The sequence below is a fragment of the Esox lucius genome, chromosome 6 (genome assembly GCF_011004845.1).
Source record: "Esox lucius isolate fEsoLuc1 chromosome 6, fEsoLuc1.pri, whole genome shotgun sequence".
In the NCBI taxonomy this organism is placed as follows: Eukaryota; Metazoa; Chordata; class Actinopteri; order Esociformes; family Esocidae; genus Esox; species Esox lucius.
This window is the reverse complement of record NC_047574.1, coordinates 23480131-23493847: the sequence shown is the minus strand read 5'-3', so window position 1 is coordinate 23493847 and position 13717 is coordinate 23480131. Positions and strand designations below refer to the sequence as shown.

At 41.1% G+C, this 13717-nt stretch overlaps 1 protein-coding gene across 3 annotated transcripts; it reads left to right on the top strand.

Annotated features, from left to right (window-relative positions):
* Window positions 1-8593: 8593 nt before the first annotated feature.
* Window positions 8594-13666, top strand: LOC105010730 (core histone macro-H2A.2). Of its 3 annotated transcripts, none has more exons than XM_010870280.4 (9): window positions 8594-8775; window positions 10385-10576; window positions 11000-11106; window positions 11395-11589; window positions 11698-11805; window positions 11926-12025; window positions 12119-12208; window positions 12625-12799; window positions 13076-13666. In XM_010870280.4, the coding sequence occupies exons 2-9, from the start codon at window positions 10405-10407 to the stop codon at window positions 13239-13241; spliced, it is 1113 nt and encodes a 370-aa protein (XP_010868582.1). In that variant the 5' UTR covers window positions 8594-8775; window positions 10385-10404; the 3' UTR covers window positions 13242-13666. The 3 variants fall into 3 exon arrangements, with proteins under 3 accessions (XP_010868582.1, XP_010868580.1, XP_010868581.1); XM_010870278.4 differs by having other exon boundaries at window positions 8595-8775; window positions 11695-11805; XM_010870279.5 differs by lacking the exon at window positions 8594-8775 and adding an exon at window positions 8807-9040 and having other exon boundaries at window positions 11695-11805.
* Window positions 13667-13717: the final 51 nt, after the last annotated feature.

Below are 13717 nucleotides of genomic sequence, written 5' to 3'. Positions count from 1 at the left end.
ACCTACAGTTGAATGTGAATTACATAACAAATAAAATAAATGTTTTGCCAGCTCACTCATTTCTTTACAAATGGTACATATATTACCAAAGGTATGCAAACTTTTGAGCACAACTGTATAATGCAGAAGAATATGCTTTGTGGTTAGAGGGAATTCTATCTAGCAGGTTGTGAAGATTGATTGTGTGTGTGTGAGTGAAAGAGGGATAGAACTTACAGTTGGTACTTTGTGTTGGGCTAATACAGCCAGGATGGACCGTTTTAACAGATTTAATACTTTTGTGACTATAAAATAACAAATAATTCAATTACAAAAATAAGTCTTCTGATGATTTTTTTTATTTCCAGACAGCTCAACGCTATATGGTAGGAAAGACTAGCATTTCTCCAGGTGGCACTACCACTGCTGGGAAAGTAGCTCCTGTACATCGAGAAACATCTGGATTCGTAAGAGGGCAATTCTATAGGTCGTTGAACAGTAAATTCTTTTTTTTTATTTTTTTTTTTATAAATGTTCTTTTTTTATATGGACACATTTATGGTAGAGAGTTCTTTGCCAACCCGTGGTGCTGGAGTTCTGTGATTTATGAGCTTGACTCCTTTTCCAGATGGATACACAACTACTACACCACCAGCCCAGCTCTTTGCCTTCACTTTAGGAGATGCTGAATACACACACTTTCACACACACTTAGTGAGTCACTCAGGTATCAAGTGTGTCTAGAGAGTGTTTTGTCCCACAGAGGGATATTGTCTGCAGGTTTACCTTCTTTTTAGAGCAGAGATTTTGGACAGTGGAAGGTGTTTGAGGTCATCTCTCATAAGAAGCAGATGTTTCAGTAAACATCCAGTAACACAGAGATGATTAGAAGATGACCATGTCACTCACCAGGTCCACAGTTGTAAATGTTCGCCACTAAATCAGACTGTGCTGCTAAAAAGAGCTCCATAGTAATGTTCCTTATGAGTTTAGTAGTTTCTTTGCCACACAAGAGAGTCAAAGTACACGTTAGCATTTCCACTTGCATTTTCAGGTATTAGGCAATGGAAAATCCACCTTCCCTTTCAACTCCAACCTTTATTTTATGGTGTGGCTTCGTAATTGGGTTTTAACTATGAAAACGGAAAGCTCTCTAGATTGAGCCAGGGTCCATAAAATGACATCTGCTTGAGGCAACCCGCTTTCATTTTGAATCAGTCGTTTTCATAGAAAACAACGTCTCCCTGAAATGCAGTGTCAACACTTCAGGGTCCTCTGCAGACAACGCATCAGGCATCTTTTTCAGGATCAGTGATATTTTACATACGGTCTTCATGAGATTTTCCCTTGTTAGTGGAAAAATTCTTAAACTTTTTTTTAAATATATTTCAAGCTATTCATTCAATCTGGCAGCACTGATCTTTCAGAGAGTCAAGAGTGTGCTTTGAATACAGCGCCACCAACATTAATGTGAGTGATAAGTGATTAACAACGAGATGGCGTAGACAGTTCATCCACTGCTCTGCTGTCTGGTGAATAGGCCTGGAATAGAAACAAGAAAACAGTGCAAATTAGCTTGTAAATCAACCATTGGCTACTGTCATCATTTAGTGCTAGGGTTAGCAATGCTATTCAAAAAGCATTAGACCAACTTCAACAAATAGGTTCTGTCCATCATAAGTGTGGAAGAAGTAAATGACTAATCATCTAACCATTTGCTAGCACATGATTGAACTAGTATGGTTATTTGTTGCTTACATTTCTTTGTCTTCATAGAAGTGATACCTCAAGCATCAGAATGACTCTATGGTACAGCAATTCTTCATAAGCCATTTTTCGGTCCTTTACAAATAAAGACGTTAGCAGCAGATGTACTGAGGACAAAACACTGATGACAGATGCAATCTTCTCATGCTTACATTCAGTAGCTCTACAGTTACTGAATGTTTGATTGATGAATTGCTTTAAGACAAAGCTGACTGGATTACATTCAGCCAGCTGTCTCTTCCTGTCCTCCCTCAACATCATCTTGTTTTGGACTACACAGGCAATGAAGAACCACACAAAACAAAAGTCTTGCAACATTGTCTGGGTATCAAATGGACGGAAATTCACCAGTTTTCCCACACGTTTGCCTCGACTATCCTTTTACCCTCCTAATGGGCGGGGCAGAGCCAGAGCTACGGGGCAGGGCACTATTTTGTCCACTCTTCGTTTTGAACGCCGCGTCAGATTACATTCATGAAATGGCTGACATATCGTGGCGTCTGTTCGTTTGAGTGTCCTAGCATTCCACGTATGTGCAGCGTGTAAATAACGGGCCTTGGCAAGTGCCAACAATCTGGTATTAAAGACAAAAGAATCGTCGAAAATCATTACAGAAGATAATTACAGAAAGGAGAAAATGTGGCTGGTGACGAGCTAATATTTTTAGATATTGTCTGTCTGATTGTTTTTTTGTGTCCTCAAACGTCCATCTTTCACAGGAACAGGAAATACTGCAGATTGCCTGGGAGATGACGCTCTGCCAAGTTTAAATACCACCGCTAAAAATACTTGTGTGGAATGCGGGGCTTGGCAGAGGGGTCAACTCGGTGGCCTGGGCCTTGTTGCCACTCTGAGGGCCTATTTTGACACGACAGCACCGTCTGAGTGAAACCCGACGCCGGCTCCTCTTCACCTCCTTTGCCTTAAAGCCTTATTTCGGTTCTGAGACTCTTTTTGGGATGACTCGCCGGGTTCCAAGGGTGGAAGAGGGGGATTTTGGGGGCTATTCTCGGGGCCCCAGGGAGGGTCTATTTGCCTGTTTTGAGGGCCCTGGATTTTGGGTGAGGCACCATAGCCCACTCGTCTGGGTCCTAAAAATACCTGCCAAAGGTGCCCATGCTTAGACAGCATGATAGGTCTATGTTGTTAGGGTGTTTTTATCATGGCACCGGCGAGACAGCCTGTACTAGGTTAGAACTTCCTCACCCCGCCCTGCACCCTCCAGCTCTGGTGACCCGTGTCATGAATGTGTGAGGGCATCTTGCATGATTTAATACCTTTTTAAAGCATTGTGGGAATGGTAGACTGGAGGCATTTCTTATGGTGTTAACCATTTTTATTCATAGTTTCATAGAGTGGACAATTGTAAAATGTGTTGTTGGCTTTGCACCTCCTTGTCATTCATAGGACTATATCAAAAGGCTTTTTCATCTGTCTGAGCTTGTCCCTTCAAGTCTTTCAGCAAATGCCATCTTGCCAAGGCCCCAGTGTGAATGCTGCTTGATGACATTTGGGACTTCAGAGGAAGTTCTATGAGTGGGAGGACATGATAAATGGTAAATAAAACGATTTGCTGTCAAATGACTCCAGGTGATATACAGTTTCACCCACTAACACTGGACATCACCAGTTAGGTTCTCTGCACACTTCTGGGATTCCCCCCATCGTCTCAGTCTTCATCCTATTCTCCACAAGGCATTTGGTCCTTAGGCCTTCACCCCTCAGGTACTATTTCAGCGTACAGCCTCATTTAGGATGTTGTCCATTATCCAACCACAGAAGAGCTACGCATGTACTTCTGGAGAAACAATCTTGTCTGCTCTGAACTAAGCTAAAGCTATTAAAGGAAGTCAGTTCTAATTACGAATGGAAGGGTTTAATAGGAACCATAACATGGCAGGGAAGGGATGTTGTATGTTTTTCCTGTAAGGATGGACTTCAATGAATGGGTGGAAGAGAACAGTCTCAGTTCAGGAAGTCACTCATAGGGCCACCTTCTCGTGAATGAGAATGGCATTAATAAAGGTGGGTTACATTTGTGGCATGTTACCTTTGACTGCAGGTAGGGTGAAAGTTATTGCATTTGGAATGCATGGAAGAGCTTCAGTCATCTTTTCACGTAGCCTAAAAAGACAAAGAAGCCTATTTATTTGAATAGGTAAGACATCTCAGACACAGTAAAGGCATTGGCCACACTCACTTCAGCATTGAAATAAGACATCACTGACATCTCTGTTTCAGAGATAACAGCCAATTTGATCACTCCCCACAGATGGTCGTGACCTAACAGGCAAACACGTACAAACTAAACATCCCCTCAAACAAATCCTAATTTATGAGTCATAATTACTTAGTCATAAACGCTTGAGTAAAGCAGCCAAGACAGCCGTAGAGTAGATACTTGTAGATGACTTTCGCAGCTTGCTCTTTACGGTGCCACCTGAGTGTGGTCGGAGGCTCTTTTAGGGGATTTACTGGGAAATAACTTGAACCTCGTCCACATGCAGCTGATTCCTTTGTCACAGGATCAGAATCACCAGATTATTAAAATACAATTCTCAGAAACAGAAATATTTCAAACCCCAGGATTTTAGAAAGATTAAACGAACCATTGTATTACCACATGCATCTGGCTGCTAAGAATCCGAGGGAGTAACAGAACCAGTCACGTCAACAACACAATATGAATGGTACTTTTCTCTGCTTTCACAAACGCCCTTGGTATCTGGCAGTCATTCAGGGTAGGAGTCTGTGATTTGGTCTGACTGCAGAGAGCCGACCCAAGCAGGGGCACAAAATGAAGTGTTTGTGCCTCTGGTGATTAGCCTCCTGTGATTTATGAGTCCGCTGTGGTCAGCATTTGCAATTAATAGTTTACAGGCCATACAGATTAGGAGGAACACTGAGTATCTGACCATATCGCTGTGAAACTCCATCACTCTCTTCCTGCACCTGACCACAAGTCATTAGAAAAGGACAACACAAGGTTGGCTAGATGGCTTTGTTCCTTTTCCACCTGTTGTAACCTCAAAGGGGACACAAGCCTGTGCAGGTGTGCTTATGTTCTGAGACAATGTGCTTTCCGACTTTGTGGTCTAACTTATGAAAAAAGTACCTTTTCAATAAGACATTAGATAAGAATCAACAGTTAGAAGACCACTAAAGCAACAATGTATTACTGTGCAAACAATGACTTCCTCAGGGTATAGGTTCTGTGCAATCGGAGGGAGACTGACTTAAACATCTGCTTAAAAAATCCTAGGGTGTCATCATGAAAAGATTTGTTCATTTACAGATTTACTCAGTTATACCGCAACAAAAAATACATTTTGAAGGAAAGTGCAACTTGTGTTTAATTACAATGCTGCATGTAAACAAGACATAGTACAGGTTTTTTCGAGTCATGATATGATTTGAATCTGATCTAGTCTAGCCCAATGGGAACAGGTCCAGTTGTCTCATCACCAGCAGTCATAGGGTCTGTTTGGACAGTTGCATCCAGGTGTTTTCCCGATTCCATAGGTTAATGCTGACAAAGACTGTGCATGCCCCTTACGTGGAGATACTCTAGGGCCGCTTCTTCCCTCCTGAAGCTTCCTCTAACAGAGCCCAGACAGACAGGTCTGGGGAAACAATCTCATCCACTCCTCCTGAGGATGAAGCAGGCATCTGGCATGGTATGGCTATTACAGACAGGGCCATCCTGTGAGCTGGCTACAGTATAAGTTAGGTCAATAAATGAGATCCTGCATCCTCTTCTGTGACTAAGGCCAACATTTATGCACAGAAGTGGCTGTTTCCTTTCTCTTCCTATCAATACACATGCCATCTGGTCTTGGTTTATTCCACAGCACCAGGGGAAAAGGATATTATCCATCAACTTCCTCAGCTCAGGTTGTCATTACTGACAGCAAATACAGAAATGATGTCCCATTCCTAAATTCTGATGTTTGATAATATTTCTCAGTTTGACGCGTCAATGTGTGTATTAGTTAACCGCAACCTTGACTGTATTGTCTAGGTTGTTTAAGAGTAACACACTCTTGTTAATACATGTTAATACATGTTGACACATGATTAAAAAAAAAATCACAAACCAGACAATTCCACTGAAATAAACAAACCACAATCATTTAAGTATTATATATTTTCATTTTGCAGATGTGTCAAAGTAACAAGACCAATGGGGTAAAACGCCTAAAAATGAACCCATTAATCACTGTCTTAAGCTCATGCTGAGGTTAAATTAAAAACAGGAAAGGCTGTATGATATGCATACTAGATTATGAATCTTATTGTTCACTCTTTGGGGTTTTAGGCTGGGTATCTGTGTAAGCGCTTTGGGACAGTTGCTCATGTGAAAGGGGCTCATAAAATACATTTGACTGATTAATACTTACATCACAACCGAAGGACCTTAACCAATTGATTAATTGAAGCATTTAACAATTCTGACTGTCAAAGACAATTAAACTGAAGGAATCACACAGTATACATGGAGGTGCTGACCTCTGCTGTAGCAAGCAGGGCATAGCAGCACAGGGCAAGATGACTGACAGAACCATTTTGACCGGCAGTATCTGATCTCTGCCAAGTTCTTATTCACTATATAACCATGAGAATTATGTTTTTTCATCTGTAATCCTAATGCCTTACCATCGCCCACTGTTTTATAGCACAGGTATGGGAATGATGGGCCAAATAATGGTCTGATACAGCAAACATTTACTTTTACTGCCCTCTGTTGAAGGATCATTTACCGTCTAATGGACACTACAAAAGTCATTTCACAAAAGTGAGCCATTATTAGCATCACTTTATGACCACTATCTTAGGATGTTTCAGATATTTTCATTAAAAAAAAAATATTGTTTAGTTATTATATTGCAATGTTTAGGCAGCTAGCACAAGCGGATTGTTGGATTTTGATTGCATCAACTGCCATAAGCCACAAATTAATTATTCGTCGAGGTGCATCAACCATAAGACTGAAGGTGAACATGTATAGGTTCAAAAATATCATATAAACTCCCTCAGAATGAGGAAGGTGTTCATTTAAAATGGGTAGGTCTAATTGTAATGCATGTATTTGCAACAGTATAAGTCTTATCAATATTGGAACAAAATGGCAAGACATTAAGAGTATAATTCAGAATGTTGCCAAAACTTTGCCAGTTATGATCCTCAATGCGCAGCTGTATAATGCGCTGGTCCGAAGTATTGATTAGTCATTACACTCCTGAATTTGAACCCAGGCAGTGCCTTGCTGGTTATAGTCGCAGTTCCGAGGATGGTGCGCTTTGGCACTGATATCGTCCACGATGGGGTAGAGGTAGCCGGCAGAAATGTTCTTGTCTTGTCGTTCTCTAACGACTCCTGGGGCGGGTTGGACAAGCTTGCTGAGGTAAATAGGCGAGCAAGCTTCTATGGAATGGATTCTGTGAAATCAGGGGAAACAATGACAAATCGGGTTGATTTTATGTGCTTCCAATTATCATACGAAAAATTATTTTAAAAAGTGAATTCAAAAGGTGGAAATATTTCTTGAAATCCTTAAAAAAAAGTCCACGACAATTCTATTGAAAAGAACCACTAAATGATCCTCGAATAACCTTTTTTTGGAGACGCTCTCACACTATAGCAGGTCTGACCGTGGGAGCAAGGGAAGACAACGTCCCATTAAGCGGCACTGTGCTGATTCAGAGACTAACAAAGTGCACGATGGAGACAATCATCATTAGTATATCCTTAATAAACATAACGTTAACGACTAAACTATAAAAGGCATTTTGTAAATGAGAAGCTCTATTTGGTGAACGTCGTGAACAAAGTCCCAACCGCGAAAGCCGTTGGATCCTCGATTTATATTAATTGCTCAAATCAACACGATTATCTGTATTCATGCTGCAAAAATACTAGGGAGAGCGCAATTCTGTTGCGCACACCATTGAAAACCCATCTGGCATAATATACTATATGTGCTTTACATTGTAGATGTGATTTTGTTCATAGTTCCTCGTCGATTTTTAAGCAATACGAGCCATTTGAGAGCAGAATGAGCCTCGGGAGCACGGACCCCTAGCTGGCGCTGGGAAAATACTCGAAATGCCCATCACTATTGACTTCTATTGACATCACTATTGAATTCAATACGTAATCTGAATGGTGTCATTGTGTGTGTGTGTGTGTGTGTGTGTGTGTGTGTGGGGGGGGGTTAAACCTAGGAGGGTTTTTTTGCATAAAAGAATAGGCTACAAGACATTTCTGGCCTCCATTGTGCCGCGCTTGCGCTTCTCTTTGACAGCTCCACGATTTAGTAAATTCTGATTGGGTCATCTGACATGCTAAATTCCATGCGACACCATGTAATGCCCAAAAGACCTAGCCAAAAGCTTGTATTAAATGGTGGACTGCCTTCATATCTTTATGAACTGAAACGTTCCCTAGACTAATTGTCTGGCTGTTGGCACATTTCCTACATAGCAATTTAACACGTCTTCTGTATCTAGCCGTTTTGGTTAATATTTTGGCTATATGAACATGAAACATCCTGGCAAAATTCTCTGGAATCATCGAATATTAAACCATTGGTTTATGTGCAAAATATACACAATGCATGTGGCCAAGATAAATCAAATATAGGTCGACACATAGCCTTTACATTAGTCTAGCATGCATATACTCATTCGTTTAATTGACACATTTCCCAAACTGATTTGGCATGAATAGGTAGAGCCAAATTGATATTCAAGCACATCGCGTTCCTTTCAACCAACATTCTTCTCCCCTTGAAGCCATGTTAAGGGGGCGTTTTTCCCTGGACTGAATTTTTCCCCTTTGCAGCATCAGTAGCATAGAGCCAGCCTCCTATGAATGTACGGTGGTTGTGGCTGTAGTTTTTTTTTTTTTTAGGAACAGGATACGCATAACGACAGCGAATAAGGGGAAAAAAACATACAGGCGTTCCTCGGGGGATTTGTGAAAGGGAAACTTGGGCTTGCATTGATTCGTGTAAAGGAGGAAAAACAGGTAAAAACTTGGGAAATTTCACGGTCGTGCATATCCGGCTTATTGCGTTTTGTGGCGAGCTGCGTATCCGAAAGAACGTTCTTTCCATGTCTGATGAGATTACACATCCAATGGATTGAAAACAAAATGGGGGTTGCGCTGTAGCATGGAAGGAAGAGAAATACAAGAAAGGTTACTTCATGACGTCCCCGACCTTTCTGTTTGAGAACAACAGCCGCGTATTTCTGATAGACGACCAACTGAAGCGAGGCCCTTCATTAGATAGGTGTGCATAATCCTGTTTCGATACACGATACGCGCAGCCGGCTGAGCCTATACGAAAAATGCACGTAGGCCTACAGCGATTTATTCTTTCTGTAGAATTATTTAAACTCATAGTTTCTATAAATACACATTTATGTAATGTGTCTTATGTCATATTTAGTATTGTCATTATTGAACGATCTGTAATTTTAAGTCATGTTTTTACTTAAATTACTTCGAGTCTTATACTGTACCGTAGGTTGCCGGATATTTGCACTGTTATTTTTTTGTAAGTGCATGGGAGCAATTGATGTTACAAAACACATTGAAGATGGACAATAAAATGCTGTATTTAATGCAAAAGCTTTCTGAAATAATGTCGGGTCTCAGATAAAATACAATAAAAAATGGAGTCTGCCACCGCAACCCAATTGTGTACTGTAGTAAGGAGTTTGTTTACATAGCAGCTTACCTCTGGGAAAACAATAAGTATAGATTTTCCTTCCCATAGATTTACCCTAAGAAAAACAAGCCTAAATAGTAAACAAATAGCTTGAATCAAATCATAAATCATAAATGACAATAATACGTTTTGCAATTCTTCTGAATAATGTAGTATTTGTGTAATGTAATTCTAGTTCTTGTAGGCCATTTAGTCATTTGTATTTTCTAATTTTTTGCTCATGATGGAGTGCTTTATTTGTATTTTCGGATCTTATCAGCTTTGCAAGCAGTCAAGGTTAGGTTAACTTTAGTATAATATGATTCAGACCTATTCTTTAAATCCCAATCTGGAATCTCAATCTTTAATTCTTAACATTGTCAGAGTCGCAAAAACAGGAATCAGCAGTTAAAACAGTGTGATCTCCCCACCACAGTTTCTGTAAAAAGCTGAGGGACTGAGATGGATAAATGTAGCCTTACCACTAAGTTGTGTAGACAGGACTATGAATGCTAGGACTGACCATCCATAACGTCAGAATTGTAGGATGAACCATGTTTTGTTAGGCTGTAATGTTTGCTTACATTTACTTTTATTTTTTACATGAAGATTGAAGGAAAACCGTGTGGTGCTTTGCCCAATAGTCTGCTGACATCTTTTACTTTTCCACACCCAGAATTCAATAGATTATGCTACATGTGCACCTGTCAAATATTCCTGCCTCTAGCCATTCTTCTCCCGGAACAATGCCAGTGCAAAAAAGACAAAAAATGGCCGCAATTACTCTTATCACAATGAAACAGGTGGTTGTTAGTGAAACAGTTCTACCATTTACTGTATTTCATTTGTTTTGTCATAGCACACAGTAAAAAAAACCTATTTCATGTTTTCATTCATTCTTAACACTTACCATGTCTTCCCTAGGCAGACATAGCGGAAGCAAGATGTCCGCCCGAGGAGGGAAGAAGAAGACCACCAAACTGTCCCGCTCTGCCAGAGCAGGGGTCATCTTTCCTGTTGGGAGGATGATGAGGTATCTACGCACAGGCACCCACAAATACCGCATCGGAATGGGCGCCCCCGTCTACATGGCAGCTGTCATAGAGTACCTGGCAGGTCGGTCTTCCACCAGTGTAAACACACACAAACAGAAACATCTTAAACTGTGTTGTGTGATGATGTTTTGAAACAGGTATCTTTTCTGATGCACCTTAAACTATACTACCGTAAAATTGAAATGCCGTCAGTGTATTTCGTTGGCTGTTGATTACACCATTCTTTTAACTTGGTGGGCTCATGAATGTCTTTTGATCAAAAGGGGTGCACGGGATAAACAGGAACACTTGAGCTGTACAGGTTACAATGCTTTTCAATTAAAACGTGATTGATGTCAACATAATTCTGTGAAATCTTATAGTTAAATATGTTTTGAGTTTGCTTTTAAAAAGCTCTTCTACCAGACAATATTCCTGTGAAAGAGGCTGCTAAGGAAACACTAATAATTTGTTTGAAGATTTCTAATGAATTTTATTTGTTTAGCTGAGATTTTAGAGTTGGCCGGGAATGCAGCGCGGGACAACAAAAAAGGCAGAATAACCCCCAGGCACATTAAACTGGCAGTAGCTAACGACGAGGAGCTCAACCAGGTACAGTATAATTCCATTTGAAACTGACAAACTTGAAAAGAAAACATGCCCTATGATGAACTTCGCAAAGTCAGGCGAGACTTACAACTGTAAATGGTTAGATGCCCTACGCACATATTCACATGTTTTATGAGGTGTCATTTAGCTTGTAAGTGTGGGCTGTGGAAGAAATGCTTTTACATAATGGCCTTTTCCATTTTAGCAGGATTTTTACCAAAATGCAATCAATGATGGACTGTATCCCCAAGCCGAAGCCAACTAATTCACCTGTTTTGTGGCCTCACTCAGCTTCTCAGAGGGGTGACCATATCAAACGGAGGGGTCCTGCCTCGTATCCATCCTGAGCTGCTGTCCAAGAAGAGGGGCAGCCGGGTCAAAGTGGATACTCAGGTGACCGTGCCAGAGAAGAGGGCGGAGCGCGTCAAGAGCATCAAGAAACCCGCCACCAAAAAAGGCAAAGGAAAACCAGGCCGCAAGCCAAGGGTCAGTGGACATGACCGGGTCTTGGCCAATAACGGCAAACGGCTCCATCTGTTAGTGTGGTTACAGCGCTGATATAAAAACATGTTTGTTTTCTTCTACTTAAAGAAGAGCACAGAAAATGACAAAGAAACTGCTGTAGCCAACTCAACGGTGGAAGATGGACCAGGCGATGGATTCACCATCCTCTCAGCAAAAAGCCTGTTCCTTGGACAAAAGGTATCACAAGCCTGTTTTAAAGTAATTGTAGTCTGTGATGCCTGTTGCAGAGAGACTCATGTCTTTGCCAGTTTTAGTAACTCTGTTATAACAACTATCCCTCTTCATCCCCGTAAACAGCTTTCACTAACAGAGAGTGAAATTAGCAAGATAGGAACCATCAAGGTAGAAGGAATTATCAACCCCACAAATGCAGAGATGGACCTGAAAGAAGGAGTGGGTGAGGATGCAAGACCGTCCCGTGTTTTCATTTTTGACTGATGCCCAGCTGTTTATTACAATGTCTCCTTACCTGTTGTGTGCTTGTCACCAGGTAATGCCCTGGAGAAGGCAGGGGGGCGGGACTTCTTGGAGGCGGTAAAAGAACTGAGGAAAGCACAGGGACCTCTGGAGGTAGCATCAGGTATGAAGACTGTCAAATCTGCTCAGGTTTAAAGGGGCCATGTGTGAGCTTTTTGCTGTACTACTATGATAATACAAGCAAAAATGACCAGTAGACATCGGCAGTTGAAGTTTCAAATATTCTTTCTCGGTGCCAAAGATATTCTGCATTTAAACCTCCTCGTACGTCCGTCAGTTTGCGTTACCTGTTAGTCTTGTCAATGTTAGACACAGGATCGTACGCAGCGCCCCTTTAAAACAATTGGCCTGAAATTTTGATGCAATGATGTCATTACTGAATGTGCTAATACAGAGAACCACGTTCGGTATAAAATACTTGAGTGTTTCTCACCTCACTCACCTACCTGGAACCAGTGCATACTGTCGGTAGTACCAGTGAGGTGTGACATTTCCATGCGTGTTGTCCCTCTGTGGTAGTTGCGGTGAGCCAGGCCAGCGGGATGCCTGCTCGTTTCGTCATCCACTGTAACATCCCGCAGTGGGGCTCAGAAAAATGCGAGGACCAGTTGGAGAAGACGGTCAAGGCCTGTCTCTCTGCGGCCGAGGAGAAGAAACTAAAGTCTGTGGCCTTCCCCTCACTTCCTGCTGGCCGGTGAGACTATCCAACTACATCTTTACAAATCAGTAACAAAAACATTGATAACTTAAACGATGGAGTTAATAAATATTCTTCCAAGTAGAAAAAGACAAAAAGCCTTATTCAGAAAGAGGGCATTTCAAGTAATACTTCCTTGATTCCTTCTTAAAATGTCTGGAGTTAGGGACCTTGAACACTCCAATGAAGTTAAAAAGGCAGCAAAGAGACAGGGCAAGGAACAGCCGAAAGAGGAATAGAGATTGAGTCAATGTGTATTTTGCCTGGTTGTAGGAATGGATTCCCAAAACAAACAGCTGCCCAGTTGATCCTCAAGGCCATCTCCAACCATTTTGTCTCTGCGACGACCTCCTCACTGAAAAACATTTACTTTGTACTGTTTGACAGCGAGAGCATCGGAATATACCTCCAGGAAATGGCTAAGCTGGATGCAAAGTGAAGATCTGAAGAGAGGTTCAATTTGGGGTGTTTTTTTTTAACGGTTGCAGTTGTATTTCAGATGGATCTTTGGTTTTTGCAGCTGGTAAAGTGTGATGGAAGGTGGTGTAAGTAAGTGTTTTTGATGACATTGGATTGCCCTCAGAAGGTGTAAAAAAATGTTTTGAGTGAAGTACTGTATGCATTTATGTTACACTGTCTTCCTTTTAGGGAAATGCATTCTTTTTAGACTAGATTCCATTATTAACCCCCATGGCTTGTCATTCTTATCCCTTAATGGTATTGTTTTTACATTCCATGTACAAATAAAATGTTGATGGTTTTTTCTGACAGAATCCCTCTGTAGTTTCGGATACAGTCAGTTTACAAAGAAAAGTGTTTCTCATTCTGCTTTGAAATAAAAATCGAGATGTTTTACATAACAGATCCAGCTCAAATTTGATTGATGCAAAACATTTTAAGAATAACACAGCAACC

Coding starts and splice junctions, on each gene's coding strand:
- LOC105010730 (XM_010870278.4), top strand. CDS start 10,405: ATGTCCGCCCGAGGAGGGAAGAAGAAGACCACCAAACTGTCCCGCTCT. Junction 10,577..10,999: donor TGTCATAGAGTACCTGGCAG/GTCGGTCTTCCA, acceptor TTATTTGTTTAG/CTGAGATTTTAGAGTTGGCC. Junction 11,806..11,925: donor GCCTGTTCCTTGGACAAAAG/GTATCACAAGCC, acceptor CCCCGTAAACAG/CTTTCACTAACAGAGAGTGA.